This window comes from Callithrix jacchus, chromosome 7, assembly GCF_049354715.1.
Source record: "Callithrix jacchus isolate 240 chromosome 7, calJac240_pri, whole genome shotgun sequence".
In the NCBI taxonomy this organism is placed as follows: domain Eukaryota; kingdom Metazoa; phylum Chordata; class Mammalia; order Primates; family Cebidae; genus Callithrix; species Callithrix jacchus.
In genome coordinates this window covers 155,165,977-155,192,630 of record NC_133508.1, presented here as the reverse complement: position 1 = coordinate 155,192,630, position 26,654 = coordinate 155,165,977, and the positions used below count along the sequence as shown (strand labels likewise).

At 44.0% G+C, this 26,654-nt stretch overlaps 1 protein-coding gene across 5 annotated transcripts in view; it reads left to right on the top strand.

Moving 5' to 3' along the window:
- The window catches only part of VTCN1 (V-set domain containing T cell activation inhibitor 1), a 60,719-nt gene extending 34,614 nt beyond the window's left edge, over positions 1–26,105 (top strand). The window contains exons 2-6 of one of the 5 annotated variants that reach the window (XM_009001968.4): positions 587–651; positions 12,429–12,776; positions 16,232–16,510; positions 21,995–22,164; positions 25,821–26,105. In XM_009001968.4, the coding sequence (XP_009000216.1) occupies positions 587–651; positions 12,429–12,776; positions 16,232–16,510; positions 21,995–22,119 (817 nt within the window). In that variant the 3' untranslated portion in view covers positions 22,120–22,164; positions 25,821–26,105. Of the gene's footprint in view, positions 1–586; positions 652–12,428; positions 12,777–16,231; positions 16,511–21,994 lie in introns of all 5 variants that reach the window. The other 4 variants (XM_002751289.5, XM_035252591.3, XM_078332857.1 and 1 more) reach the window with 4 other exon arrangements.
- The last annotated feature ends 549 nt before the right edge of the window (positions 26,106–26,654 follow it).

The following is a 26,654-nucleotide window of genomic DNA, read 5'->3' as shown; positions in this document are numbered from 1 at the left end:
GCTAATTTTTTGTATTTTTAGTAGAGACGGGGTTTCACCATGTTGACGAAGATGGTCTCGATCCCTTGACCTCGTGATCCACCCACCTCGGCCTCCCAAAGTGCTGGGATTACAGGTGTGAGCCACCGCGCCCGGCCTAAATATGTATTTTTTTTTTTTAATAAGAGAAAACAGACCTCCACTGAGGGCATGTGGACGCAGTAGATGAGGTGTGTGTGGGTACAAAGTGAAGGCGTGGCTGTTGTCCTTAGCGGAGTTTAAAGTCTATGGAAGGAGACAAGATAGGGAGACAAACGACACAGGAGTGTGGACAGTGATGCTCAGGGAAGGCTGCGACCCGGACCAGTCCTTCTCAGGTGGCCTCTGGCCTTACAGAGGTGTTTCCATCAGTTTTGCCCCAGCAGTCTTGGTATTGCTGAAATTCCTTTCTAAGGTACTTATTTCTAGGAAGAAGCTTATGTGAAAGAAAAAGTTGAGATGCTTTATGTAATGTGTCTTACCCACGACAGATTTGTACCCCAGTTGCAAAGCAGCGCATCAGAAAGAATGGAGAAGTGATTTCCTGTTTCTCTCTCTCTTCCCATAGCATAATTAGCATCATCATTATTCTGGCTGGAGCAATTGCACTCATCATTGGCTTTGGTATTTCAGGTACGTGATTTCTGGCGTTACTTCAATGTACTCACCCCTCACCCTTAAACTCCTACTCACTCACTGCGGTAGCATGGAAAGAGTCCAGAACTTGGACCAAGAAAACCTCAGAGTATAGCACTCCTTCTTCCACTTCTTACGTTGTCTCTACATTAGTCATTTAAGTCCTCGGCTTCAGTTTCCTCATTTTTTATAATTTATTTATTTATTTTGAGACAGGGTCTGGTTCTGTCACCCAGGCTGAAGTGCAGTGGCATGATTTCGGCTTGCTGCAACCTCCACCTCCTGGGCTCAAGCCATCCTCTCATCTCAGCCTCCCAAGTAGCTAGGACTACAGGCATGTGCACCACCAGCCCAGGCTAATTTTTTTATTTTTAGTAGAGATGGGGTTTTGCCACGTTGCTCAGGCTGGTCTCAAACTCCTGAGCTCAAGCAATCCACCTGCCTTGACCTCCCAAAATGCTGGCATTACAGGCCTGAGCCACCCTGCCCAGCCTAGTTTCCTCATTTTTGGTAGGGAAACGCAGTCGACACCACCCGTTAGGTGAGATAACCGCATGAAATGTCTGTCAGTAGTCTATCCATCAGTCAGTGCTGAAGACATCCTTCTGGAATCGTAGGTAAGTGTTGCGCCTGAGCCATTCCATCAGTGGTTGGACTGGGTAGATGATTTCTTTGCAATGAAGCTTCAGCTGAAGTGTTAAAGAATATCAAATCTTGCTACACAGGAGTCTTAGGTAAAGAGAAAACTGGTCACGGCTGCTGTACCAGGCAGGAAACAGATACCGCTGTAGCACAGATGGCTGGTTTCTGAACGCAGTTAACAAGTGTCAGATGCAGAGGAGTCTTCACTTTCCTCTTCTGCGCATGCCACTCCCCTGAAGCATCTATTATGGAGGCCGCTTTAATTTTGACACTGGGTGAGTTAAGGGCTGCAGCTGTCCTTCTCTGAGGCCAAATGTCTGCTCTACTTTTCATAACCCACCTGACTCAGCCCAACACATTCGTTTTCACTCAGTCTGCGATCAGATCTCCGTAACTTTAGTTTCTGTATTCCAGCGGCCTTTCTGCCATGCTCCTCCAGGGAAAATGTGCTGCCACTCAGTATCTTCGCAGCTCGAAGCTAAGAAAACTTGCTAGAGTCGTGTTTGCTCAGAAGAGACATTCGTCCTCTTCCCCACTTTCTTTGTCATCAATCATATACATTTTAGGGCAGGTGTGGTGGTTCATGCCTGTAATCTCAGCACTTTGGGAGGCTGAACTGGGAGTACTACTTGAGGCCAGGAGTTCAAGACCAGCCTGGGCAACAAAAAGAGACCCTGTCTCTACATTAAAAAAAAAAATATATATATATATATATATATTAGATGAGAACATGTCCTGGCAAAATAAATAAATAAATAAATAAATAACATGTATATTTTGTCTTTCATTCATCTTTTCTATTGGGGTATTTGTCTTTCTCTTTTTGATTTGTAGGTAATTCCGTATGCATCATGGGTGCAAACTAGTTCTATGTATCACCAAATCTCATCTACTCTATACTTTGCTTTTCACTGTCTTAATGATGTTTTTCAATGAGCAGTTATTACTTTTAATTTTTATTAATCCTTTTCTCTATACTTGGAGCTTTTTGTAACTTGTTTAAGAAATCTCTGCCTATTCCAAGGTCATGAAGATTTTCTTCTAGATTATCTTGTAGAAGCTTTATTGTTTTGTGTTTCACATTTATTTCTGCAAACCATCTCGAGTTAATTTTATACCTAGTACCAGAGAGGGGTCAAGAGTCATTTTTTCCTTATGGTAGCTGGTAGACCCAGCACCGTTTATTGAAGACACTATCCTTCCCGGTTTCCCACCAGCACCATCATGATTGTAAATCAAGTATCCAATTGTGTGGGGATATGTTTCTGAATTTATTAGCCTGTTTCATTCTAATATTCATTTGCTATGATTTTTTTTTTTTTTTTTTTTTTGAGACGGAGTCTGGCTGTCACCCAGGCTGCAGTGCAGTGGCACGATCTCGGCTCACTGCAAACTCTGCCCCCTAGATTCAAGCGAATCTCCCGCCTCAGCCTCCCAAGTAGCTGGGATTACAGTCGTGCACAACCAACGTGGCTAATTTTTGTATTTTTAGTAGAGATGGGGTTTCACCATGTTGGCCAGGCTGGTCCCAAACTCCAGACCTCAGGTGATCCACCCACCTGGGCCTCCCAAAGTACTGCGATTACAGCCGTGAACCACCGTGCCTGGTCTCTTATGTTATTTAATTTCTTTTCCTGTTCACAATCTTGGTCATATTTCTCTCTCTCTCTATTCTTCTCTCTCTTTCTCTTTTTCTCTCTTCTGCTCTCTCTTTCTCTCTCATATATTAAAAAATATTAATGAGATGTTCTTAGCTTTCTAGGAGTTTTGAAAGAACTAGCTTTTAGTTTGTTTATATTTTTTTCTGATCTATATTCATATTTTACTAATTTTGGCTTTTATCTCTACTAATGTTTCTCTTCCTGCTTTATTTGCCCATCTTGTAATTCTCTTTCTAATGCCTTAAAACAAACAAGCAGCTCACAAGGAGTATGTCCAAAAGGCCAATAAATAGCTTTTGGTATATAATGCCATTCAGTTTTCCAAAGTGATGAGCCAATCTGCTCTTCCCATTTCACAGGATGACAGCTGATTATTTGGATACAATGGGCGGTTTGTTAGTTTAATACTATTTCGTCGGATTTTTTTCAATTGCCTCTATTTCAAGGACTATCGCCTTTATCAGAGCTTATCATATTATCAGACTTTAAATAAATACAATAAAATGTTAGCTGGTTTGATATATAAGACACTGAAATTAAGCCAATAGCATTAAGCAGCTGATGATGTGTATTCGGCGATTCTTGCACTGCTCTAAAGAAATACCGGAGACTGGGTAATTTATAAAGAAAAGAGTTTAATTGGCTCATGGTTCTGCAGGCTGTACAGGAAGCATGGTGCTGGCATCTGCCTGGCTTTGGTGAAGCCTCAGGGAGCTTTCAATCATGATGGAGGGCGAGAGGAAACAGGCATGTCTTATGTTGAAAGCAGGAGCAAGAGGGAGAGAGAGTGGTAGGGTGGTGCCACGTACATTTTAATGACCAGATTTCACGTGAACTCAGAACCCGAGAGCTCCCTTATCTCCAAGGGGTTGGCCCAAGCCATTTATGAAGGATCCGCCCCCATGACCCAGATTCTACCCACCGGGCCCCATCTCCAACACTGGGGATAATATTTCAACCTGAGATTTGGGCGAAGACAAATATCTAAACTTTATCATGGTGGTAATATCATTTGAATCCTTTCTGCTTATGCTTCACTGTGCTAAATAACTTTGCGCACATGATTTGTCTCACTGCACACAACAAATAGGAGGTAGATGCTATTACCATGTTCAGATGAGAAATGTGTGGAAGGACACACACAGCCAGCGAGGGAGCATGGCTGCCTTTCAAGCCCTGGGAATTTGCTTCCAGAACCCACACTCCTACCCATCAGCCCATACCAATGGCAACATTCACACAGAGTTATGGTGGAGAAGGGTGTTTTATGCTTTGCCTTGCAGGCGTGATTTCTGAGACCACAGCTTTTGAAAACTTAAAAATATTCCCCAATGCAGAAAGAAATTACATTTCTTTGTAACTCTCCTGATACTGTATATGCTTCCTTCTCATAGCCATCCTGCTCCTTACACATTCTAAATACGGACCCTGTAAAACACAGAATGCATTTGAGGTGGACCATTTGAATGAGAGGCTGAGGGGTTCCAATCAGCCCCTGGTTAAAGGACAGCCCTTGTGGATAAGCCTTTGAGAAGGAAGGAGACATGATGCAAAGGCCCCTAACCATGCCCAGCCCAATCCCTGTGCTATCACTCACTCTCTGACTTGGAACAGCTCTGTGTAATGGAAGGCTATCAGAATCAGAGCCATTCCAGTCTCAGGGCTGACACTAAGGGTATATCCTTTGGAATACAACTTAAATGTTTCCTCACTGGTAAATAGGCAGGGTCCTTGTGAGAAAGGAGAGTTCTTATCCAGTGCCTGACATCTGTGTGTGATAAATGGTTGCCATTGTTATTTATATTGGTACCACCAACGCTTTTAGTAAAAATGTGCCTGCCTGCCATCCCTCTCTCCCTCCCTCCCTCCCTCTCTCCCTCCCTCCCTCTTTCTTTCTTTCTTTCTTTCTTATTTGAGACAGAGTCTCACTCTGTTGCCAAGGCTAAAGTGCCTTGGCGCCATCTCGGCTCACTGCAACCTCCACCTCCTGGGTTCAAGTGATTTTTCTACCTCAGCCTCCCGGGTAGCTGGGATTACAGGCACCTATGCCCAGCTAATTTTTTGTATTTTTAGTAGAGATGGGGTTTCACCATGTTGGCCAGGCTGGTCTCGAACTCCTAACCTTGTGATCCTCCCCCGCTTTGGTTTCCCAAAGTACTGGGATTACAGGTGTGAGCCACTGTACCCAGCAAAATTTGCTATTATGAATGCATTCATATAGCAGCTCCTAAGAACTACACAATTTCCTGGTCACACCGGAAATGTCTCCTTTGAAGCCACAGGATGCTGCCTCCTAATAAGTGTTATGAGAAAAACCTGGGACTGTAACATGTGTCCTGCGCCACCCCTACAAACCCCTGCCCACCGCCAGAACCGGGAGGCAGCTGAAAGACTTAAGAATGGCTTAGACAAGTCCAGTTTGGTGAGTACATGAGTTTATTGGGACTCACATACAGGGCACTCCTGGGCGGCAGCAAGACCGCTCTAGAGATCTGTGCCACCTTCCATCTCTAAGCTGCTTTTAAGCTGATTTTCTGGTTCTTTGCCTGTTGTATGTTTGAGCAATGAAACTGTTTGTTTGCTTGTTGTTTTGATGTGTTCTCAGACACTCCTCTGGGATGTTTGGGTTCTCAGGGACATCAGCTCCTCAGCTGGGCACCAAGGCCTTGGCTCACTGCCCAGCTGTCGTGGTTCAAGTGGCAGACATACACAAGTAACCTGGTGAGGGAACCATCACACTACAATGCTCCAGCTTCGTACACTGGGTAAACCAAGCAGCTGTGCGCTGACTGCACCGGAATGGAAACATTGCACAATTTACTCAGAAAATATTTGATCCGTCCAAAAAAGCCCTTTAGTCATCTGAGAAAATAAATAGCTATGGGCATTTCTTACACTTAGTTTGTGGTTCTTAATTGTGCTGATTTTTAAGCAAAATAAGAGTATCTTCTTAGTGGGTTGGCGCTCTACATGTCTCAGTCTGGCCCTGGGTAGCAGCGAAATATGGTGGAAAGGGCATAGGCTCAGCCAGACAAGGTTGCGGGTGACCCTGAATCCACGAACAGCTAGATCCAAGGCACTTGGCAAGGCATTTCACCTCGCGGAGTCTCTATCCTCATCCATAAAAGGGTGTAATGGTCATTCTTACTCTCTCATAGCTTAAAATGAGTCACGTAAGCAAAGCATTTAGTGAAATGTTGCTTTCCTTACCCCCTGGGGCTCCGATCCGCCATCTTTCCAAACGATTCTGGTTAATAATGGTTGTCAGTATCAATACTGGTTTAAGGTTTAGCATGTGGCACCTCAGGGACTATATTAAGCACTCTGCCTGCATCACATCATGAAGTCCTTTTGGGAACCCTCTAAGGGAGCATCCCCATTTGACAGAGTTTTTAAAATCACGAAGTAAAGGGTTAGAGAACTTGACCAAGGTCACATAGCCAATAGGTGGCAGAGCTGGGACTCGGACCCAGACAGCCTGTACCGGTGCCATGTTCTCAAACACCTTGTTCTGCTGCTTCCCTACACTGTTCCCTTATCTGGCCTGGCCCAGTGTCCTTTTAAATTTCTTCTCACAGAAGCAACTGTTCTCCTAACCCCACCTTCTTCTTTGGCAAGAGTGGCACTCACAGGTGTGACCCCAGGGTTAAGCTTTGCATTTCCACCTTTTAAGCTACGTGCTGTGGTGCCCATCTGGACAGCTGAGTTTTAGCAGATGCTGATGACCTCCCGCTGAAGACATCTAACATGCTCTTTATACTATTGGAATGTACAGAACCTGTCTTTCTGAGTCATTTCAAAGGACAGTTCATTTTCCAGGTTTTATCCAGTGCTGTAGGCTGCCCCAGCATCATAGTTTCTATAAAGAATCCTTGCCTTGTGTTACCTATACCCCCACTTCAGGATATTCCTGCTCCCCCCATGTGAACACAGAACTGCTCAGGTTTCATCTTGCCCCCACTTTAACAACCCTATTTTCCTCATGCAGACAGGAGCTGTGGTAGTAACTAACCCTCACAAACCGGGTAATTCATTTTCAGTAAGTGGCTCAGTCTTCCAATTTTAAAGGGGTTTGATGAAATCTCAGAAGCTAATGAAATGCTTAAAATCTGTGCCTGTTTAATAGAATTGTCTATCGATACGTACCTGCCTCTAACCCATCTCCATGGGGACCTTTTGTCCTTTGACTCAACAAGTCACATAAGACTCTCTGGTGGAGTCACACAAGGCCAGACCGCATTATCCTCCTTGAGTCTCTGTTTCTGTGCAAGCCTGAATAGATTCTTTTTTTGTGGGAAGTAATATTTACATGTGGTTGCTTACAAATTAACTTTTATCACTTTTAACAATCATTTATTCACCTAAAAAACAGGTGTTTTATTGACTGCTTTCTGGGTGCAAAGCAATGGCTAGGTCCCTGTGGTTTTTTTTTTAAGTTCTCACTGACTTTTATTTCTCTTCTTTATTTGACATTGGGGTGGAGGGGATTTAATCAACATTACGCTCATTCCATCTGCCACATCATTAATGCAACCTTAAATGACTAGAACCTTCAGCAGGTCCCTGGGGCACTCCACAGCTGCCTACTTTTAATCACTACCTTCTCTGGGAGCTATTTTGACTAATTCCCTACCTGTGAGCTCAAGGCCAACAGATTAAAATTAATTCAGTGATACAATTACTGAGCTAAGATATGTCATTACCATTTCATTCTCTCCATAAACTGTGCTAATCATGTATTTTTTCTGAAAAGTAATTTTTCAATTCAACTTTAATGGCACTTTATCAATGACCGTCAAATTTACCCTTGTTCTAACATAGTTGTATTTGAGTCATAATTTTATTGTGAACCTCTGAGTATTTGGGTATTTTGATTGCCTTCCTTTTCACTGACTCACATGTCCCCACAATTTAGATGTGGTAATCCTGCCAAATGTCCCTTACTCCTACGATAATTTCAGATAGCCTATCTCAAACAGGGCTTTGATTTCTACTGAGTTCCATTTATTCATTTATTTATTCATAAACTCGGCAAATATTTTTTCTCTGCAGAAACATAGCACTAGGCACTACAGGACTTACAGATGGGATGAAGGCAGTTTCTGCCCTTGAGAAAGCTCACAAACTAGTGCCGGAGATGGACTAGAGACCAGGTAGAGAGAGGCAGCTGCTGCAATAAAGGCCAAAAAAAAATAACAGTTACAGGAAAGTAAAAGAGAGAACCTACTAATTTTTCCTTTGGTGAATTAAAACGTTTTATGGAAGGGCTACCATCTGAACAGGCTTGAGTGTAGGAGAATTTGGATAACTGGCCATAAAGAAGTGTGAGCTCTGAGTAGGTACAAGAGGAACGGGGTGTGACGTGCATGGCGTAACTGTACGACCCACGCTAGCCTGCGATGCCTTGGACAGCGGTCTTTAAGTAATCGTACTTGAAAAGCAAACCGAATCTTTAGATCAATGTTCAGGAAAATACAGTGCGGGGAACGCAGGTGTGCTGTGTTCTGACTACACAGCAAAAACTTCATTTTGTCCTCTTTCGTAATTCCTCTCCTCGCTCTCCCACCGGAATGGCCGTGCATGGCAGCTGCTCCCAAGGTCTCTTCTCACACTCACAGGCCTCCAACACATCCTTCGAAACCAAGCTATGTACTTGTTTTTGCCTCTCTCTCCTTTTCTAGCTCCAGTCTTTCTTCCATCAGGAGCCTTCTTTCTGCTGCAAATCCATCTAGATGAGCTTCTCCAGTTCTCTACCTCATTCATTACCCTCTTTTACTCTGTAGAGCTCTAGGAACCCATGAGACAATTCCAACCCCTAATTGTCTGGAAGAGGAGAAGAGCCAAGGATATCGTTTTGCTGATAATGTTTACCTCTTACATTAGAAAACATACACGTCTGCTTTGTTTGTGTGTTTTTTAATGAAGGCAGAAAATCAACAAATAATTTGATACAGAGCGGCAGAATGGACTATGAAAGGAGGTAGCTGGACATAAGGCCGCAAAGATAGCAGTAAGAGCTAATACGTGTGGAGCATTTACCACGTACCAGGCAGTGTTTGGCTTTGGGCCTGGCTAGAAAATCTGAAATTCATTCCACAGCTCTTAGGAGCCCTGAAAGGTGATTAATGAGAAAGCAGACATGTTCAAATTGTACTATAAGAAGGTCTATCTGTAGGATTAATGCATGTTAAATGGATTGGATGGAAGCAAAGATGAAAGGTAGAAATACCAACAAAGAAGCTAAAAAGTCCAGTTAAGAAGTGCTCAGGACCCATTATGTTGGGCTTTTCTGGCTGTAAGAGAGACGTGTGCAGGCCACTTTAATATCAGATGTTTGTTCAAAAGATATGCAAAGATTAGGAAAGAACTAGACCTGAACACCACCAGGATCCAAGACAGCTCTGGGGATCCAAGACTTTCCATTTTTCTCTCCCACGGTCTCTCCCCCACACTTCATTGTGTCTCTTCCAATCTCCTCTTAGGCTCCAAGGCCATCCTGCCCTTAGCTTCATATTTAGGCCACAGAAAGGGGTTTCTCCACGATGGCCAGGCTGGTCTTGAACTCCTGACCTCAGGTGATCCACCCACCTTGGCCTCCCAAAGTGCTAGGATTACAGGCGTGAGCCGCCGCACCTGGCCAAATCACTTACTTTCTTAATGCCTTAGTTTCTTCGTCATTCAAACAGAAATAAAAGTAACAGCCCTTTAGAATTCAGCATTCTTCAGAATGACTAGCCACATTTAGTTGACATGAGATTTCACTTCTGTGCCACTTCCGGTTAACTGAGAATAACAGTAGCTTATATGTGTAATTAGTTTGCAGATCAAGTTAATATCCACTTGACTTGATCCTCACAAGAATCCCCTAAAGTAGATGATATAGTTCGACTCTGTGTCCCCACCCAAATCTCATCTTGAATTGTACTCCTGTAACTCCCATGTGTTGTGGGAGGCACCTGGTGGGAGATAATTGAGTCATAGTGGTGGTTTCCCCCATAGTGTTCTCATGGTAGTAAGTAAGTTTCACAGGATCTTATGATTTTATCAGGGACTTCTGCTTTTGCATCTTTCTCATTCTCTTGCCACCACCATGTAAGAAGTGCCTTTCACCTCCCACATGATTCTGAGGCCTCCCCAGCCATGTGAAACTGTAAGTCCACTGAAACCTCTTTTTCTTCCCAGTCTTGGGTATGTCTTTATCAGCAGCATGAAAATGGACTCATACAGTAAATTGGTACCAATAGAGTGGGGTGCTGCTGAAAAGATACCTGAAAATGTGGAAGTGACTTTGGAACCGGGTAACAGGCAGAGGTTGGAACAGTGTGGAGGGCTCAGAAGAAGACAGGAAAATGTGAGAAAATTTGGAACTTCCTAGAGACTTATTGAATGGCTTTACCTAAAATGCTGATAGCGATATGGACAATAAGGTCCAGGCTGAGGTGGTCTCAGATGGAGATGGGAAACGTGTCGGGACTTGGAGCAGAGGTGACTCTTTTTATGTTTTAACAGAGAGACTGGTGGCATTTTGCCCCTGCCATAGAGATTTGTGGAACTTTGAACTTGAGAGAGATTATTTGGGTATCTAGTAGAAGCAATTTCTAAGCAGCAAAGCATTCAAGAGGTAACTTGGGTGCTCTCAAAGGTTTTCAGTTTTATCAGGGAAGCAGAGCATAAAAGTTCAGAAAATTTGCAGCCTGATGATGTGATAGAAAATAAAAACCCATTTTTTGAGGAGAAATTCAAGCTGGCTATAGAAATTTGCAAAAGTAACAAGGGGCCAAATGCTAACCCCAAGACAATGGGGAAAATGTCTCCAGGTCATGTCAGAGGTCTTCATGGCAGCCCCTCCCATCACAGGCCTGGAAGCCTAGGAGAAAGTTTCATGGGCCAGGAAGGTCCCTATGCTGTATGACTTGGTGTCCTGTAACCCAGCTGTGGCAGCTGTGGCCAAAAGGGGCTCAGGACATGGCTTCAGAGAGTGCAAGCCCCGAGCCTTGGCAGCTTCCATGTGGTGTTGAGCCTGTGAGGGGACAGAAGTCAAGAACTGGAGTTTGGGAACCTCCATCTAAATTTCAGAAGATGTAGGGAAATGCCTGGACACCCAGGCAAATGTTTGCTGCAGGAGTGGGGCCTCATGGAGAACTAATCCTAGGGCAGTGCAGAAGGAAAATATGAGGTCAGAGCCCTCACACAGAGTCCCTACTGGGGCACTGCCTAGTGACGCTGTGAGAAGAGGACCACCATCCTCCAGACTCCAGAATGGTAGATCCACTGAGAGCTTGCACTGTTCACCTGGAAAAGCCACAGATACTCAATGCTAGCCTGTGAAAGCAGCCAGGAGGGAGGCTGTACCCTGCAAAGCCACAGGGGAAAAGCACCCAAGACCATGGTAACCCACCTCTTGCATCAGCATGACATGGATGTGAGACTTGGGGTTAAAGTAGATCATTTTGGAGCTTTAAAATTTTGGACTTGCACAGGCCCTGTAACTACTCTGTTTTGGCCAGTCTCTCCCATTTGGAACAGCTATATTTACCCAGTGCCTATGCCCCCATTGTTGCTAGGAAGTAGCTAGCTGCTTTTGATTTTACAGGCTCATAGGTGGGAGGCCTTGCTTGCCTCAGATGAGACTTTGGACTATGGACTTTTGGAATAATGCTGAAGTGAGTTAAAACTCTGGGGGACTGTTGGGAAGAGATGATTGGTTTTGAAACGTGAGAGCATGAGATTTGGAGGGGCCAGGGGCAGAATAATATGGTTTGGCTCTGTGTCCCCACCTAAATCTCATCTTGAATTGTACTCTCATAATTCCTGTGTGTTGTGGGAGGGACCCAGTGGGAGATTATTTGAATCACCGGGGCAGTTTTCCCCATACTGTTGTCATGATAGTGAATAATTCTCATGAGATCTGAGGGGTTTATCAGGGGTTTCTGCTTTTGCATCTTTCTCATTTTTCTCTGGCTGCCACCATGTAAGAAGTGCCTTTCACCTCCCACCATGATTCTGAGCCCCCAGCCATGTAAAACTCTCAGTCCAATTAAACCTCCTTTTCTTCCCAGTCTCAGGTATATCTTTATCTGCAGTGTGAAAATGGACTAATACAGTAGGTAAGACATTGTTACCTCCAGTTTTCTAAGATCCAAAGAGGTTACATGACTTATTGAAGGTTACATGGCTATTATGTGACAAAGTCAAGACTTGAATTTTCATCTTCAAACCCCAAGTCCAATATATTCTCAAGGTTTGGGTTACTTGGTCTTACATAAGCTGTTATATATGACAGATCTGCTATATACATCAAAATGATTATCTTCCTGCTTTCTCTTCTTGTCCTCTTTTTCTTAATGCCTCTCATGCTCTTCTATATTTTTAATTGATCACAGAATTCTCTGTCTGGCTTTCAGCAAGGAAGGGTTGGTTGCAGAGGTCCAAGGCTTCCCTTAGCGTTGATCCTTGCTTCCTGACTTGCAGGGAGACACTCCATCACAGTCACTACTCTCACCTCAGCCGGGAACATTGGCGAGGATGGAATCCTGAGCTGCACTTTTGAACCTGACATCAAACTTTCTGATATCGTCATACAATGGCTGAAGGAAGGTGTTATAGGCTTGGTCCATGAGTTCAAAGAAGGCAAAGATGAGCTGTCGGAGCAGGATGAAACGTTCAGAGGCCGGACAGCAGTGTTTGCTGATCAAGTGATAGTCGGCAATGCCTCTCTGCGGCTGAAAAATGTGCGACTCACAGATGCTGGCACCTACAAATGTTATATCATCACTTCTAAAGGCAAGGGGAATGCTAACCTTGAGTATAAAACTGGAGGTGAGTTACTTTTGGAGAGAGAGTTTTTAAAGCACCGAAAGACATTTGAGGCTAAAGATTCTGAGTTGCTGATGAAATATCATGTTGTGACCAATATCAGACAATGGCGCTCACAATTCTGCTAGCAGCTATTTTTGCCATGTTATGGCCGAGACCCGCAGCAAGCCCCAAAAGTCACCAACTGGAAGAGAGACCATAAAAATCTTTTGTTCTGGGTTCTTGCTGCTTCTGAATTTCCAGGTGTATTCTCTATTCAACAAAATAAGTGTCATCTCTTTTATGGTAGCCCCTGGTACAACTAATAAGAGCAGTCTAGCCTGGGACATTTCCACGCTAAGTAGGCCCAAGCCCCGTCCTGAAATCAGCACCTCCAGAGACTCATGACAGTGGGCGCATTTTAGAAGTTCAAAGGGTGCGAACCAAAACAAAAACGATATTGTTTATAAACTCATCAGTTCCCCTTCCCCTGCAACAATGAAATCCACCCTTTCTTGCCAACCCAACTTAACATATGTTTTCTGAATTTATATACCAGGGACTCAGATACTGTGAGGAGCAAAAAGACGATGAAACAGATTTCCTCTACCCTTGCAGAGCCTCGTAGCATAGATCTCACAGAGTTAAGGGTCAGAACAGAGATAATAAATCTGAACATGATAATACTTAGTAAAGTGTATTACATGGTTTAGGATAAATTTAAAAAGAGTGATTCAGAGGAAGAGAGAGATACCATTCAAATGCATAGGAGGGGAGGGATGGGGAAGCCCCCTGGAGAAGCTGGCATTTGAGGTAGCCGTGAAGGATAGGCAGAAACCGGGCCCTATCAGCCTAAGCTAGTCTGCACAGGCCTTTTTTGCACATTTCATAACATGTATGTGCAATGATTCAAAGCTCAGGTCTAGAATCAGACCTGTGTAAGTACAGTGACCTGGGAAAAGCAGTCTCTCCAAGCCTCAGTTTCTTCACCATAAAATGGGGTCATGTCACCCAGGCACAGTGGATCATGCCTGTAATCCCAGCACTTTGGGAGTCCGGGGCAGGCAGATCACCTGAGGTCGGGAGTTGGAGACCAGCCTGACCAACATGGAGAAACCCTGTCTCTACTAAAAATACAAAAGTAGCCAGGTGTGGTGGCTGGCACATGCCTATAAATCCCAGCTACTCGGGAGGCTGAGGCAGGAGAATTGCTTGAACCTGGGAGGCAGAGGTTGCGGTGAGCAGAGATTGCACCATTGCACTGCAGCCTGGGCAACAAGAACTAAACTCTCTTTTAAGAAAAAAAAAAATGGAGTCATCAAAGAGAAACCGAAGCCAACTGAAAAAGCTTCCAGTGGCAAAGCTGGAACGATTTAAGCAACAAAATAAATAACCTAGTGTTGAATTCTTCATTTCTTTAAATAAGTATGAAGTCATGTTTTAACATGCTGCTAACATGACTTCATACTTATTTAAAGAAACGAAGGATATGAAACCAATTCCCCTTACAGATGATTCCAAATAATTTATTTAGATCTCTTCCCCTCCCGAAAGTGGAACTTGAAACCTTCCCCACCCAACTCAGGGTATACTGGACTTAATGAAGTCCAGCTTCCAAAGAAATCCAGCAAACACTGCTTCAGCCAGGTGATCCAGCCTACCATCATTAATAAGCCATGTTAAGAGCGGGTACCTTCTGACATGATGTGATGAGAAGGGCACTTTACCTCCCATGCTCTTCCTCTCCCAAACCTGTAACCTCAGTCTAATCATGAGGAAAACATCAGACTAATTCCATCAGAGAGCCATCCTGCAAAATACCTAACCAGTGCTCCACAAAACTGTCAAGGTCACGGAATATACAGAAAAACTGGGAAAACGTGACAGGCCAGAAGAACCTCAGAGGACATGATGACTAAAAGCATGGTGGTGTTGTGAATGGAATCCTGGAACAGAAAAAGAACACTAGTGGGGAAACTGTTGAAATACAAATCAAATCTGGAATTTAGGTGATAGTAACATACCAATGACAGTTTTCATTTTTGACTAATGCACCCTGCTTATTTACAATGTTCACATTAGAGGAAACCGGGTGAGGCCTATGCAAGAACTCTATACCTTCTATGCAACATTTTTACATCGAAGTTATTTCAAAATTAGAAGTTTTGATTTCTTAAAATGGGGATTATCATATTCACAGGAGTGTTGTGAGGATCAGATGAAATAAGGTCTGGCAGAGGCCGGGCGCGGCGGCTCACGCCTGTAATCCCAGCACTTTGGGAGGCCGAGGCGGGTGGATCAGGAGGTCAAGAGATCGAGACCATCCTGGTCAACGAGGTGAAACCCCGTCTCTACTAAAAATACAAAAATTAGCTGGGTATGATAGTGCGCGCCTGTAGTCCCAGCTACTCGGGAGGCTGAGGCAGGAGAATTGCTTGAACCCAGGAGGTGGAGGTGGCGGTGAGCTGAGAGCGTGCCATTGCACTCCAGTCTGGGTAACAAGAGCGAAACTCCTTCTCAAAAAAAAAAAAAAAAAAAAAGAAGAAGTAAGGTCTGGAATACAGTACTGAGCAGTGTACCCGCAATGAATGGTGGTTCATTGTCATGTAAACCTAGTTTCCCACATCATCTCCCAAGAGTGTGTTCCCTGCCTGCTCCCAGCATGTGAGACTTGTCTCCCCTGCTAGATAATGGACTCCTTCAGGGTTAGGCAAGGGCTTTCCTTTTACTACTTACTCAGCACCAGCTCAGTCCCAGGTAAAGGAAGACACTAAATAAATTAATAAACTATATTTCGCCATTTTGGCCCAATAAAAAGCCCAGGCTTTAACATTTTTCCACAAGTGTCTCTCTGCCTGGATAGAGGGGGAAGCTAAGTCTTAATTTCAAAATGCAGTTCCCTCTCCAGTGGGGAGAATTGCCTTGGAGGAAAACAATGTCTATTTCTATCCCTGGATAGCAGAACTGGACAGTCTTTACCCAAGCACACTCCAAATCTCTGTGATGAGAAAGCTTGTGGATGGAATTTCTGTGGGTGACGGATGAATGCTGTTTGTTTCTTCTTTCTCCTTCTCCCTCCCCACCCTAACTTTATCCTCCAGGGAGAGAAATACATAAAATCCAGACACTTCACAGATCTCTAGGAAAATGCCTGATTTCCCTAAGGGATAAGCTGTTTTATGACCACTGAAGTTCCTGTTACTTGGAGAAAATTGTCTCTTGTAACAGTAACACACCTAGAATTTAGGTCCTTGGGATTTGCAATGTTGCCCAAAGGGTTGTGGTGTATAGCAGTGCTGTGAGCAAGTAATTATTCCCACCTACAATACAATGGGCCGTACACAGACGGACCTCTGGGAAAGTACTGAGTAGCTTCAATGGTTAAAAATGACTGCATTTTTAAGACCCAGCACTTCAAAGGCTATATTGTCTTATGTGTCTGACCTTGACATCTGCCCTTTTGACCTTTGACCCTGCAGCCTTCAGCATGCCACAGGTGAATGTGGACTATAATGCCAGCTCAGAGACCTTGCGGTGTGAGGCTCCCCGATGGTTCCCCCAGCCCACAGTGGTCTGGGCATCGCAAGTGGACCAGGGAGCCAACTTCTCAGAAGTCTCCAATACCAGCTTTGAGCTGAACTCGGAGAACGTGACCATGAAGGTTGTGTCTGTGCTCTACAATGCTACGATCAACAACACGTACTCCTGTATGATTGAAAACGACATTGCCAAAGCAACAGGGGATATCAAAGTGACAGGTGCGTTCCTCCATGCCTTCTATATGGACTTACTAGGGAAAGAGTAAAATCTAAACTAAAATTCAATTTCATTAATAGAGATCTACCAAGGCACAAAAATCTCTAGCGTCATCTTCACTAAGACTTCGATCACTCAATTTCAGTTGAGATTGTATTACATAAGGGAAAGCCCAACACAAAGCAATATGTTTGGCATATAGGTCAAAGAGAGCAATTAGGGGTCATCGTGCATGCCTTCTCTCTGACTGGTTGTCTGGAGAACGGTGTTTAGGGTTCCGAGGCTCTGTGTAACTCAGTAGGACTACTGTGGTCTAGCAGTGGGGAGTGATAATTAATCACTTGACACCTTTGACATGTTCAGCTGGACTTCAAGCCCTCCAGAGCTTAGGCTGGAAACCAAGGTTTGGTTCCACCCTGCCTTGGAGAAGGCTGTGGATCTGAAGACTGAATGTCTGAACTCTGGCTTAGTTGTATTCATCCCTCATGGGACTGACTCGTGATCCCAGTGATACTGGCTCAGGATTAATCTGAATCCCCTAGTTGGAAGTGGTCTCCCAGCACCCTAGCTGAGAACCGGCTGAGAAGACCCAGCACCCTAGTCTCCCCACAGTGCTCTAGTGCATGCAGAAGCTTAGGTTGAGCTAGTATCAGGGAAATGCATAGACTGAATTTTGACTTTTAAGGCCACCCTTCCTGGGACTAAACTGGATTCGAGCTGTATTGAAAGGAGTATGGCAGGAGGCTGCTGTTTGAATCAAGCCTAGCGTTGGGCACAAGATACCTCACACATTATAAGTACCCCATAAATGTTTGCGGAATCTAACTGAGTAAATCATATTCTTATGATGTTTTAATTTAAAATTATACATATGAAGCCAAAATTATCTACAAGTCTGATGTATCAATTTAAAAAATAAATTATACACACACACACACATAAAAAAGTAACCTATGGAATGGAAGAAAATATTGATAAATCATTTATCTAAATAAGGGGTTTAAATCCAGAATATATGAAGACCTCTTCCAACTCAACAACAACAAAAATCAAATAATCTCATTTAAAAATGGGCAAAGCACTCAAAGAGACATTCAACCAAGATGATATAAAAGTAGCTAAAAAGCGTATGAGAAGATGTTCGGCATCACTAATCACTGGAGCAATGCAGACCGAAAGCACAGTGAGATATCACCTACTGCCCATTGGGGTGGCTACTCAAAAACCAAACAAAATAAAACGAGAAAAGAAATAACATGTGGTGAGGATGTGGAAACACTGGAACCCTCACGCACTGTTGGCGGGACTGCAAAATGGTGCAACTGCTATAGAAAATAGTATAAAGTGTTATCGAAACAATAAAAACCCGGGCTACCATGTGATTTAACAGTCCTGCTTCTGGGTATGTCTCCAGAAGAATTCAGGGTCTCAATGAGATCTTTGCACAGCCACATTCACAGTGGCACTATTTGCAAAAGTCAAGAGGTAGAATCAACCCAAAATGTCCATCAGTAGATGACTAGATAAATAAAATATGGTATACACATACAGTAGAATACTATTCGGGCTCAAAAAGGAAGGAAATACTATTTTTTTTTTTTTTTTGAGACGGAGTTTTGCTGTTGTTACCCAGAGTGGAGTGCAATGGCGCGATCTCGGCTCACCGCAACCTCCCCCTCCTGGGTTCAGGCAATTCTCCTGCCTCAGCCTCCTGAGTAGCTGCGATTACAGGCATACGCCACCGTGCCCAGCTAATTTTTTGTATTTTTGGTAGAGACGGGGTTTCACCATGTTGACCAGGATGGTCTCGATCTCTTGACCTTGTGATCCACCTGCCTTGGCCTCCCAAAGTGCTGGGATTACAGGTGTGAGCCACCGCGCCCGGCCAGAAAATACTATTTTATGCTACAACAAGAATGAACTTTTGGGACATTATGCACATGAAATAAGCCAGTCACAAAAAGACAAATACTATATAATTTAAACAAGGTGGCTAAAGTCGTCAAATGCACAGAAACAGAAAGTGGAATGCTGCTTAGCAGGTGCCAGGGTAGAGGAGCTGAAGGAGAAAGAGGTTTTTGTTCAATGAATATAGAGCTTCAGATTTGCAAAATGAAAAAGTTCTAATCTGTTTTATGACAATGTGGATATACTTAACAGCACTGAATTCTACACTTAAAATGGTTAATATGGGAAATTTTGTTGTGTTTTTTACTGCAATTTTTAAAGATATCTAATTTTAAAAGTACGTATATGCGAGCGAGAGCTTTGCACCATCTTGAGGAACAAACTGGGGACACCTCCTGTTTAGGACTCTTAGTTGCCTGTAACAGAAAACCAGTGTAAGTAAACTGAGGCAAACGAAAATGTATGAAGAATGTTGTGGAACCACAGACAGGAAGAGCAGTTGACTTCAGGAACAGCTGGAAGCAGGAACTTAAAGCCTATTGGGATTGTCTCTCATTTCTACTTAATTCTCTCTTTGCTCTCTCTTGTTTTAGTCCACATGGCAACATATGGTCACCAAGCATTCCTGTATTTTAAAATCTCTTTTACTCAAGAGAATGATGAGTCTGAACCTCCATCTATCAGTCTCATTCTACATTCCTAAGAATGCCTTTGACTCAACTTGGGTCCGCTGCCCATATCTAGGCCAATGAGGCAGTATCTGATGAAAGGCCTTCCCAGAAAGGAGGAGGGACTGAAGTACTGGCCATTTAAAACAGTGGGTGCTGACCGCAGCATCTCAGTCCAGATCTCAGTAAAAAGCTCCTGTGTAAATGAGGCCTTCTGGTAGTGAGGGCCATAACTGAACAGCACATAGACCTGGAGCACATCTTTTATTCAATCAACACATCTTTCTTCTTTACATGTTTGTTGGATACATAAAAATAAGTGTTTGAAGTTTCAGTCTAGGACGAAATACAACTTCTGATAGCTCAAAATGTTAAAAGGAGCAGAATTTCTTATTGCTATACATGAAGTAGGCGCTCCATTTCAACAATTCAGCAGGGCTGTGGGATTTACATCCTGCGTTCTGTGACTATACTGCTAATTAAGCCATTCGTTTAACAAGTATCTATTGTGTGCCAAGTATGTTCAGAGCACTTTCTTAAGCCCCCTGAGATGCTGAAATGAATAGCGTTAAGTATCAAAAGAGAAGTTAATCACAGTGTAGATTTAGTACCTATGGGAAAGAGTTGTTAATTATGACTGAAGTGGATTCATAGATAAGGCAGAGTTCAGGCTGGGTTTTGAAGAAGAAAAAAATGGCTTGGATAAAATGGGAAGACGTGAAGTCAGGAGCTCACAGTAACAGCCTGGGGGAGAAATTATGAGAGTATTAACCGGGGCAGAGGCAATGGGAAAGAAAAGGGAGAAGAATCACAAGTTGCTGAAACAAAATAACGTCCAGGCCTCGGTGATGCAAACGTGAAAGTCAAGAGAAGTCACAGGTCGAAATGGGTCTGGTATTTCTACCCAGAATACTCAGAAGGTTGGTGATGCTACCGAGAAAAAACAAACAGAAAAACCACAACACGTGTGGGGAGTAGGTGAGGGCTTTAGAGGTGTCGAGCTGAAAATGCCCATGGTGTATGCAGGTAGAGATGCCCAGTGCTTAGCGCAATACCCAGCCTGTGATAGGTTCTGGGAGGATGCTGCACCCTTACTCCATACGTTTCCTTTCATGGCAAGGGATCCCCACCGGTGTGATCATGTTAGCCTCTCTCTTCCTCCCTCTTTCACTCTTCCCAGAGAATGAGGAATCAATCTGTCTGATTGATGAGTATAAGAGGAGCAGCTGGACATAAGGAGCTCCTTTTCTCTTCGTTTTTGCTCTGTCTCAGGAAGCTTATGGACATTCTGCTCTGCTCCTCCACGCCATCATTGTTCAGGGGTAGAATCTGCTTCTGCAGGAGACTCGCGCCAATCTGGTTCTGTCTGATGGTAAAAAGTCTAGGCTGTACCCCTCTTGCCTGCCTACAAAGCCTCATTCTCTATTAACAGATTTTCAGCACTGAAGGTGATATTTTGATCTTCCAGTTGCCTTATATTTTTTTCCTTCTCTTTAATTGGTTCAGAACTAAGCTGGGGAAGGAACCGTTATTTATTGGACTCCTTTGAACCCCAATAGTACGTACTCAGAAATATTTACTGAATGATTATGTTTTCAAATGACATATCTAGCAGCAACTGGAAATCTAGATGTGTGACTGACTCAGGACAGAGTTCAAGCTAAGGAGGTAGACTCAGCAATTACCAGCACGAAAGTGACGCGTCTTAGGCCCGAGTGATGTTGGTTTTATTGCTGTTTTTACAGCCAATACTTATCGAGTGCTTATTACGGACCAGACACTGTTCTAAGAGCTTTGTGTGCATTAACTCATTAATCCTCATAAGAGCCACATGAAGTAGGTTATTGGTATTTTAGCCCTATTTATAGATGAAGAAACTAGAGCACATATATTGAGTGACTTGCCTAAAGTCACACGGCTGGTTAAGTGACCTGAAATGAAATAAAAGAGACGGGATTATCTAGGGAGGAAATCGAGCAAAAGAAGTATTATTTTATTTCTTTACATCTACCTTTCTCTGCTTCAGAATGAGAATGATACTTCCCGGACACTGTATGTTGGTGTGACGAAAGCGAATGTAATGACATGGATGCTGTAAAGATCACTGCCTGGGGGGGGAGCTGGGGAGGGATAGCCTGGGGAGAAATGCCAAATGTGGGTGAAGGGGAGGAAGACAGCAAAACACACTGCCACGTGTGTACCTATGCAACTATCTTGCGTGTTCTGCACATGTACCCCAAAACCTAAAATGCAATTAAAAAAAAAAAAGATCACTGCCTAGAGGACAAATGTGTTTCAAGCCAGGAACTGGCCGTGACTGTTCGTTTAGCCCATTCTTTATTTGGGAACCAGTAACAATCTATTGGTATAGTTTCTGTTTGGCTGAGTGCTCGCTGGAGTGGACCACAGAATGGATTCTTTTTGGAGGGGTGAAACAGAGTCTCCTCTGTTGCCCAGACTGGAGTACAGTGATTCAATATCGGCTCACTCCAACCTCCGCCTCCTGGGTTCAAACGATTCCTGTGCTTCAGCCCCTTGAGTAGTTGGGACTATAGGCACATGCCACTGGGCTCAGCTAACCTTTGTATTTTTAGTAGAGATGGGGTTTCACCATATTGGTCAGGATGGTCTTGAACTCCTGACCTCTTGATCCACCGTCTCGGCCTCCCAAAGTGCTGGGATTATAGGCGTGAGCCACCATGGCTGGCCAGAATGGAATTTTCTTTGAAGAAAGGGAAAGCTGTACACTTTAAAGCCAGTTATGGAAAGGTAGGCAAAGAGGTAAAAAAAATTGCCTGCATTAGGAACAACTTGTTCTGTTTTTCAGGTACTTTTCTTTGCTAGCCAGTCACGTGAAGAAGACATCCAGCTTCTCTTATATGACCCTCAACTTTTTCTCTCCCTTCACAGAATCTGAGATCAAAAGGCGGAGTCACCTACAGCTGCTGAACTCGAAGGCTTCTCTGTGCGTCTCTTCTTTCTTTGCCATCAGCTGGGCACTTCTGCCTCTAGCCCCTTACCTGATGCTAAAATAATGCACCTCGGCCACAAAAAAGCACGCAAAGTCATTGTTACAGCAGGTGAGACTGATTCTATAGGTACTTGTGCTCCTAACGAGAGTTGGGTAGCCTTCAGCACCAGCCATAGAAAGAAACATTCAACGACTCCAGGGCTGTGACATTATTTCCACTAGTACTGAGAAAGGTAATCATTTCTTAGGTCAGCAAACAGCATAGACCTCATCCACAGACCCACAGGAAGAATAACTCCATACAATTCAAGTATTTGTGTAAATTCAGATACTTTTTAAGTTACTCAGTCATCCATGAAGGCAGAATAACTTACTGAAGAGAGATATTTAGCCCTGACTATAATAATGACATGCATATCATGGTTCACATAAGTGACCCCTCCCTGCCGCTCCAGAAGGCCCCTGTGGACAGAAGAGCTGGCAGATGACTCACCAACTAGGCCTCCTGCTGAGACTTCCTTCTCACTTCAGTCCTGGCTCCAATTCCTGTTAGGATCTTTCCTTCTGAATATTCTTCTGCATATGAAATGCGTATAAAGCTGAGGTCACGAAGTTCCAGTTGACACTCCCATATTACTCAGCGGCACCCCCACCAAGCCTCCAAGCTTACAGCCTCAGAGCTGCCGCTGTCTCCCCTGTCCCTCACGTCAGTTTGTTGTCAACCCCCGCCTATCGCATTTCCCCATGTCGCCTCTCAGATTGACCCTAATCCAGCCTTCATCATCTCACACCCAGACTGGTTTTGAAACACGGTACCTGGTCCTTCCTTTCCCTATTTTAGCTGATAGGAAACACGGTGTCAGAATGGAAGTATTCTGAAATGATTTCTTCAGAGCATTCCTTTGCTCCAGAGCCTACAGTGACTCTCTGGACATTACTATGTGAAAGCGAAAGTCACACACACATAGCTACCCACTACTACGGACCATTGCTACTGCCTGCCACTACCTGCTACCTACTGTTACTCTCTGGTCTTGCTCCCTCTCTCACTGTCTTTTCCTGGAAATCTCCTCTGCTCTATGGCAATTTATACCCACTACTTCCTTTCTCCATTTTAGGAAAGTGCTTCCTAGCTCACAGCCCACCTTCCCGAGGGTCTTTGTACTTTACATCCTCTTGGCATGCATGTATGATTGATATCTGACACTCTCTAGGGCACATGTGTTTTCTGCCTACATTGCTAAGTCCTCAGAGGCAGGTAAAGATCTGTTATCTGCTCCTTTTCTTTCTCTCTCTTGTTCTCTGAGCTTTCTCTATAGTGCGGTGCACAAAGGAGATTCTTTGTAAGAAAACCCACCAGTCTTCATTTCCAGTCCTCCACATTTTCCAGCAGAGAGTTCCCTAAGGAAACTGTCCCTTGGGGATCTCACTAGTGCAGGAAAAATCACTTTTTTCTTTCCTTGATTCCCCGCAACACTGCAAATGAGTTGTTAATTACCTGCGACTAAACAATATGACCTATATAGCATAGCTGACTCATCTTCACCTTGTATTCCCTTAGAGTAATAATTTACAGCTTAACATAAAGCCATGTCATGCATCTAATGGATGAGGCTCACATGTAGCACACGTAGGCTTATCTGCAATTACCCTGTTAGCTGCAGTCCACCTCTTTCTCCCGGGCACCATAGAGGAATAACCCTAAATCAAGTAGATTTTTAAAGGAAATGAATAAGGCTGAGAACCGTAGCTCACACTTGTAACCTCAGTCCTTTGAGAGGCCAGGATGGGAGGATTGCTTGAGCCCAGGAGTTTAAGACCAGCCTGGGCAATATGGCAAGACCCTCACCTCTACAAAAAAAATTAAAAATAAGCCAGGCATGGTGGTGTGCACCTGTGGTCCTAGCTACTCAGGAGTCTGAGGTGGTAGGATTTCTAGAGCCCAGGAGGTCGAGGCTGCAGTGAGCCATGTTTACACCATTGCACTCCAGACTGAGCAACAGAGTGAGACCTTTCATCAAAAAATATTAAATAAATAAACAAAGGTAAATGAATGTATCATCATTGGAGACACACATTATGATGGGTCATGGCCATTATAATGAGACCACACACACTCCCTGGTTGGGAATGAGACAGAAGCCACATTTCCACCTCTGTTCAGAAGCCGGCCGGCCCGGACTCCTCTCAGTTCTCATTTACCCTGCGGACCCATCTCTTCTCTTCCTTGAGGGTGCCACTGGGATGATACCTCCTTCAGGAGAGATTCAAGCCTTCTTCTTTTCCCCAGCAACCCATGGGACCCTGTGGCCTCAGCAGAACAACATCAAAATACCAAAAAGGAAGCCCCTCTCTAAATAAGAGATCCAAGTGGCAGGGAAGCTCTCAGTTCTCAATAAGTGTTTTGTGAATGGCTCTCATATTATCTCATTGCTGTTATTCCCACAATCCCAGGGATCTACAGAATGATTTTGCCACCAGATATGACCTAGGTTTATGTTTCTGGGAGGATATGAATTCATATCTAGAAGTCTGGCGTGAACAAACAAGAAACAAAACGAAGCCAAGAGCGGAGTCTCCAATAGGAACAAGATACATCTATCTTCAAAGGCATGTTAGAAGTTGGGAAAATACTTCATCTGAACTAGACAAGTGTGTTAAGAGTGATAAGTAAAATGCACGTGGAGGCAAGTGCATCCCTGGATCTCAGGGGCCTCCCCTACCTATCAGGGGGGCGAGAGGATAGGATAGTGATGTCCTTTGTCTCTGGATATTTAATTATATGTGCTATCACGTTGCTCTGAGGAAGCTCCTGGAAAGCCTCTATGCCAAGGTAGCCACATCTTAGATTCCACAAATTAAGTTGCAGTGTATACTCTAAGCCGCTGCTCACTGACTGCCACTTTGCAACTCCAGGGCAGCTGCATTTTAGTAATAGGTCAAATGATTCACTTTCTATGGTGCTTCCAAAGGTGCCCCAGCTTCTCTTCCCAACGGACAAATGCCACAGATAAGAAAAATTATCGTAATTTTAGCCCAAACAGTCGGTGCCACCGATTTTACAAATAAAGTGAGCAGCTTCTTTTTAAATGAACAAATGCAGGTTTATTTCTCAGGTGATATTCATCCGTGAATGGTCCAGGGAAGGACCTTTCCCCTTGACTCCGTGGCATTACGTCACCACAAGCTCTAAGGCTTCTCCTTTCCATCCTGTGTGGATAGCTAAGACCTCTGTTTTCAATAGCATCTAGAGCAGTGGGACTCAACTGGGGTGATTTCGCTCCCCATCCTCAGGGGAATGTCTGAAGACAGTTTCAGTTGCTACAGTGAGGGAGTGAAGGAGGAGACGGTGATACCAGCATCCGGTGGATAGAGGCTAGAGATGCTGCCCAACCTCCTGCCACGTACAGGGCGTCTCCCGGTTACCATTACCCAGTCCCAAGGGTCAACTCTGTCAAGGCTAAGAAACCCTGGTTCAGAGTAGAAAAGGCCTAGAAAGAGGGGAGCAGACAAATCTGTCTGCTTCCTCACATTAGTCATTGGGAGAGACGCATCTGTCTCTTTGGCAGCCTCTGTGAACTCTATCGCGCACCCTGGTAACATCTCTCAGAGAACAGGGTTGTCAAGGCCTGTGGGAAATGCCTGATGGGATTATCTTCAGCTTGTTGAGCTTCTGAGTTCCTTTCCCTTCATCCTGCCCTCCCGGCCAAGTTCTGTAAGAGAGCTGCCTGTGTTCTAGCTCAGATTTTCTTACTCTGAATTTAGATCTCCAGACCCTGCCTGGCCACGACTCAAATGAAGGCAACAGATCTTCCACGAAGTACACAGAGACTTTTGAAAGCAGGGACAATGACTTTTTGAACTGAGGCCTTGGGGAATGAAGCTCTGGTGGAAATAATGGTTCGTTTCCAGCCCCCTTCCCACACTTTTCATGTGTTAACGACTGCCTTCCTGGTCCTTGGAGCCACCGTGACTGTATTCCATTTTGTTGTAGAAAACTGAGTGTAGAGTTCTGATGGTTCAAGTGAATGATTAAATACACATTTCCTACACTGTTGTCTGCCTGGTTTGTGGAAGAAAGGGAGTGAAAGGGAAGACGGACTAAAAAGACGGAACAGTTCTAAAGATTCGTACCTAGCACATAGCAGGCCTTCAATCAATGTTTGTTGAGTGAATGGGTGAATGAACGGGAGGAATTATAAGACTGTGAGCATGGCTAGGTGGCTGGGTCTAGTTTCTTTGTGAAATTCCACTGGGCTTATACAACCTGGCACGTTTCCATCTCAGGAAATAGTCATGGCAATGGGCTTCAGGCAGATAAATGTAGGATATATATAGGTGGACAAACTAATTACTCTAGGGTCAAGAAATCTGACTTCCACTACTGAGAAATCGTTACATTCTCAAATGTTAGACCTGTAAGAAACTCAAAGTCGTCTTTTCTAGTCCTTTAATTTTTCAAATAAAGACCCAGAGGCTCAGGGTGAAACAAATGTAACTGGCTATGCTCAGATTTTATAACGTTCTCAAAGTCACACTGGTAATTGGTAGAGAGATGTAATCTACAGAAGATTTAATTGCCAAATGGCAAATTTCCAG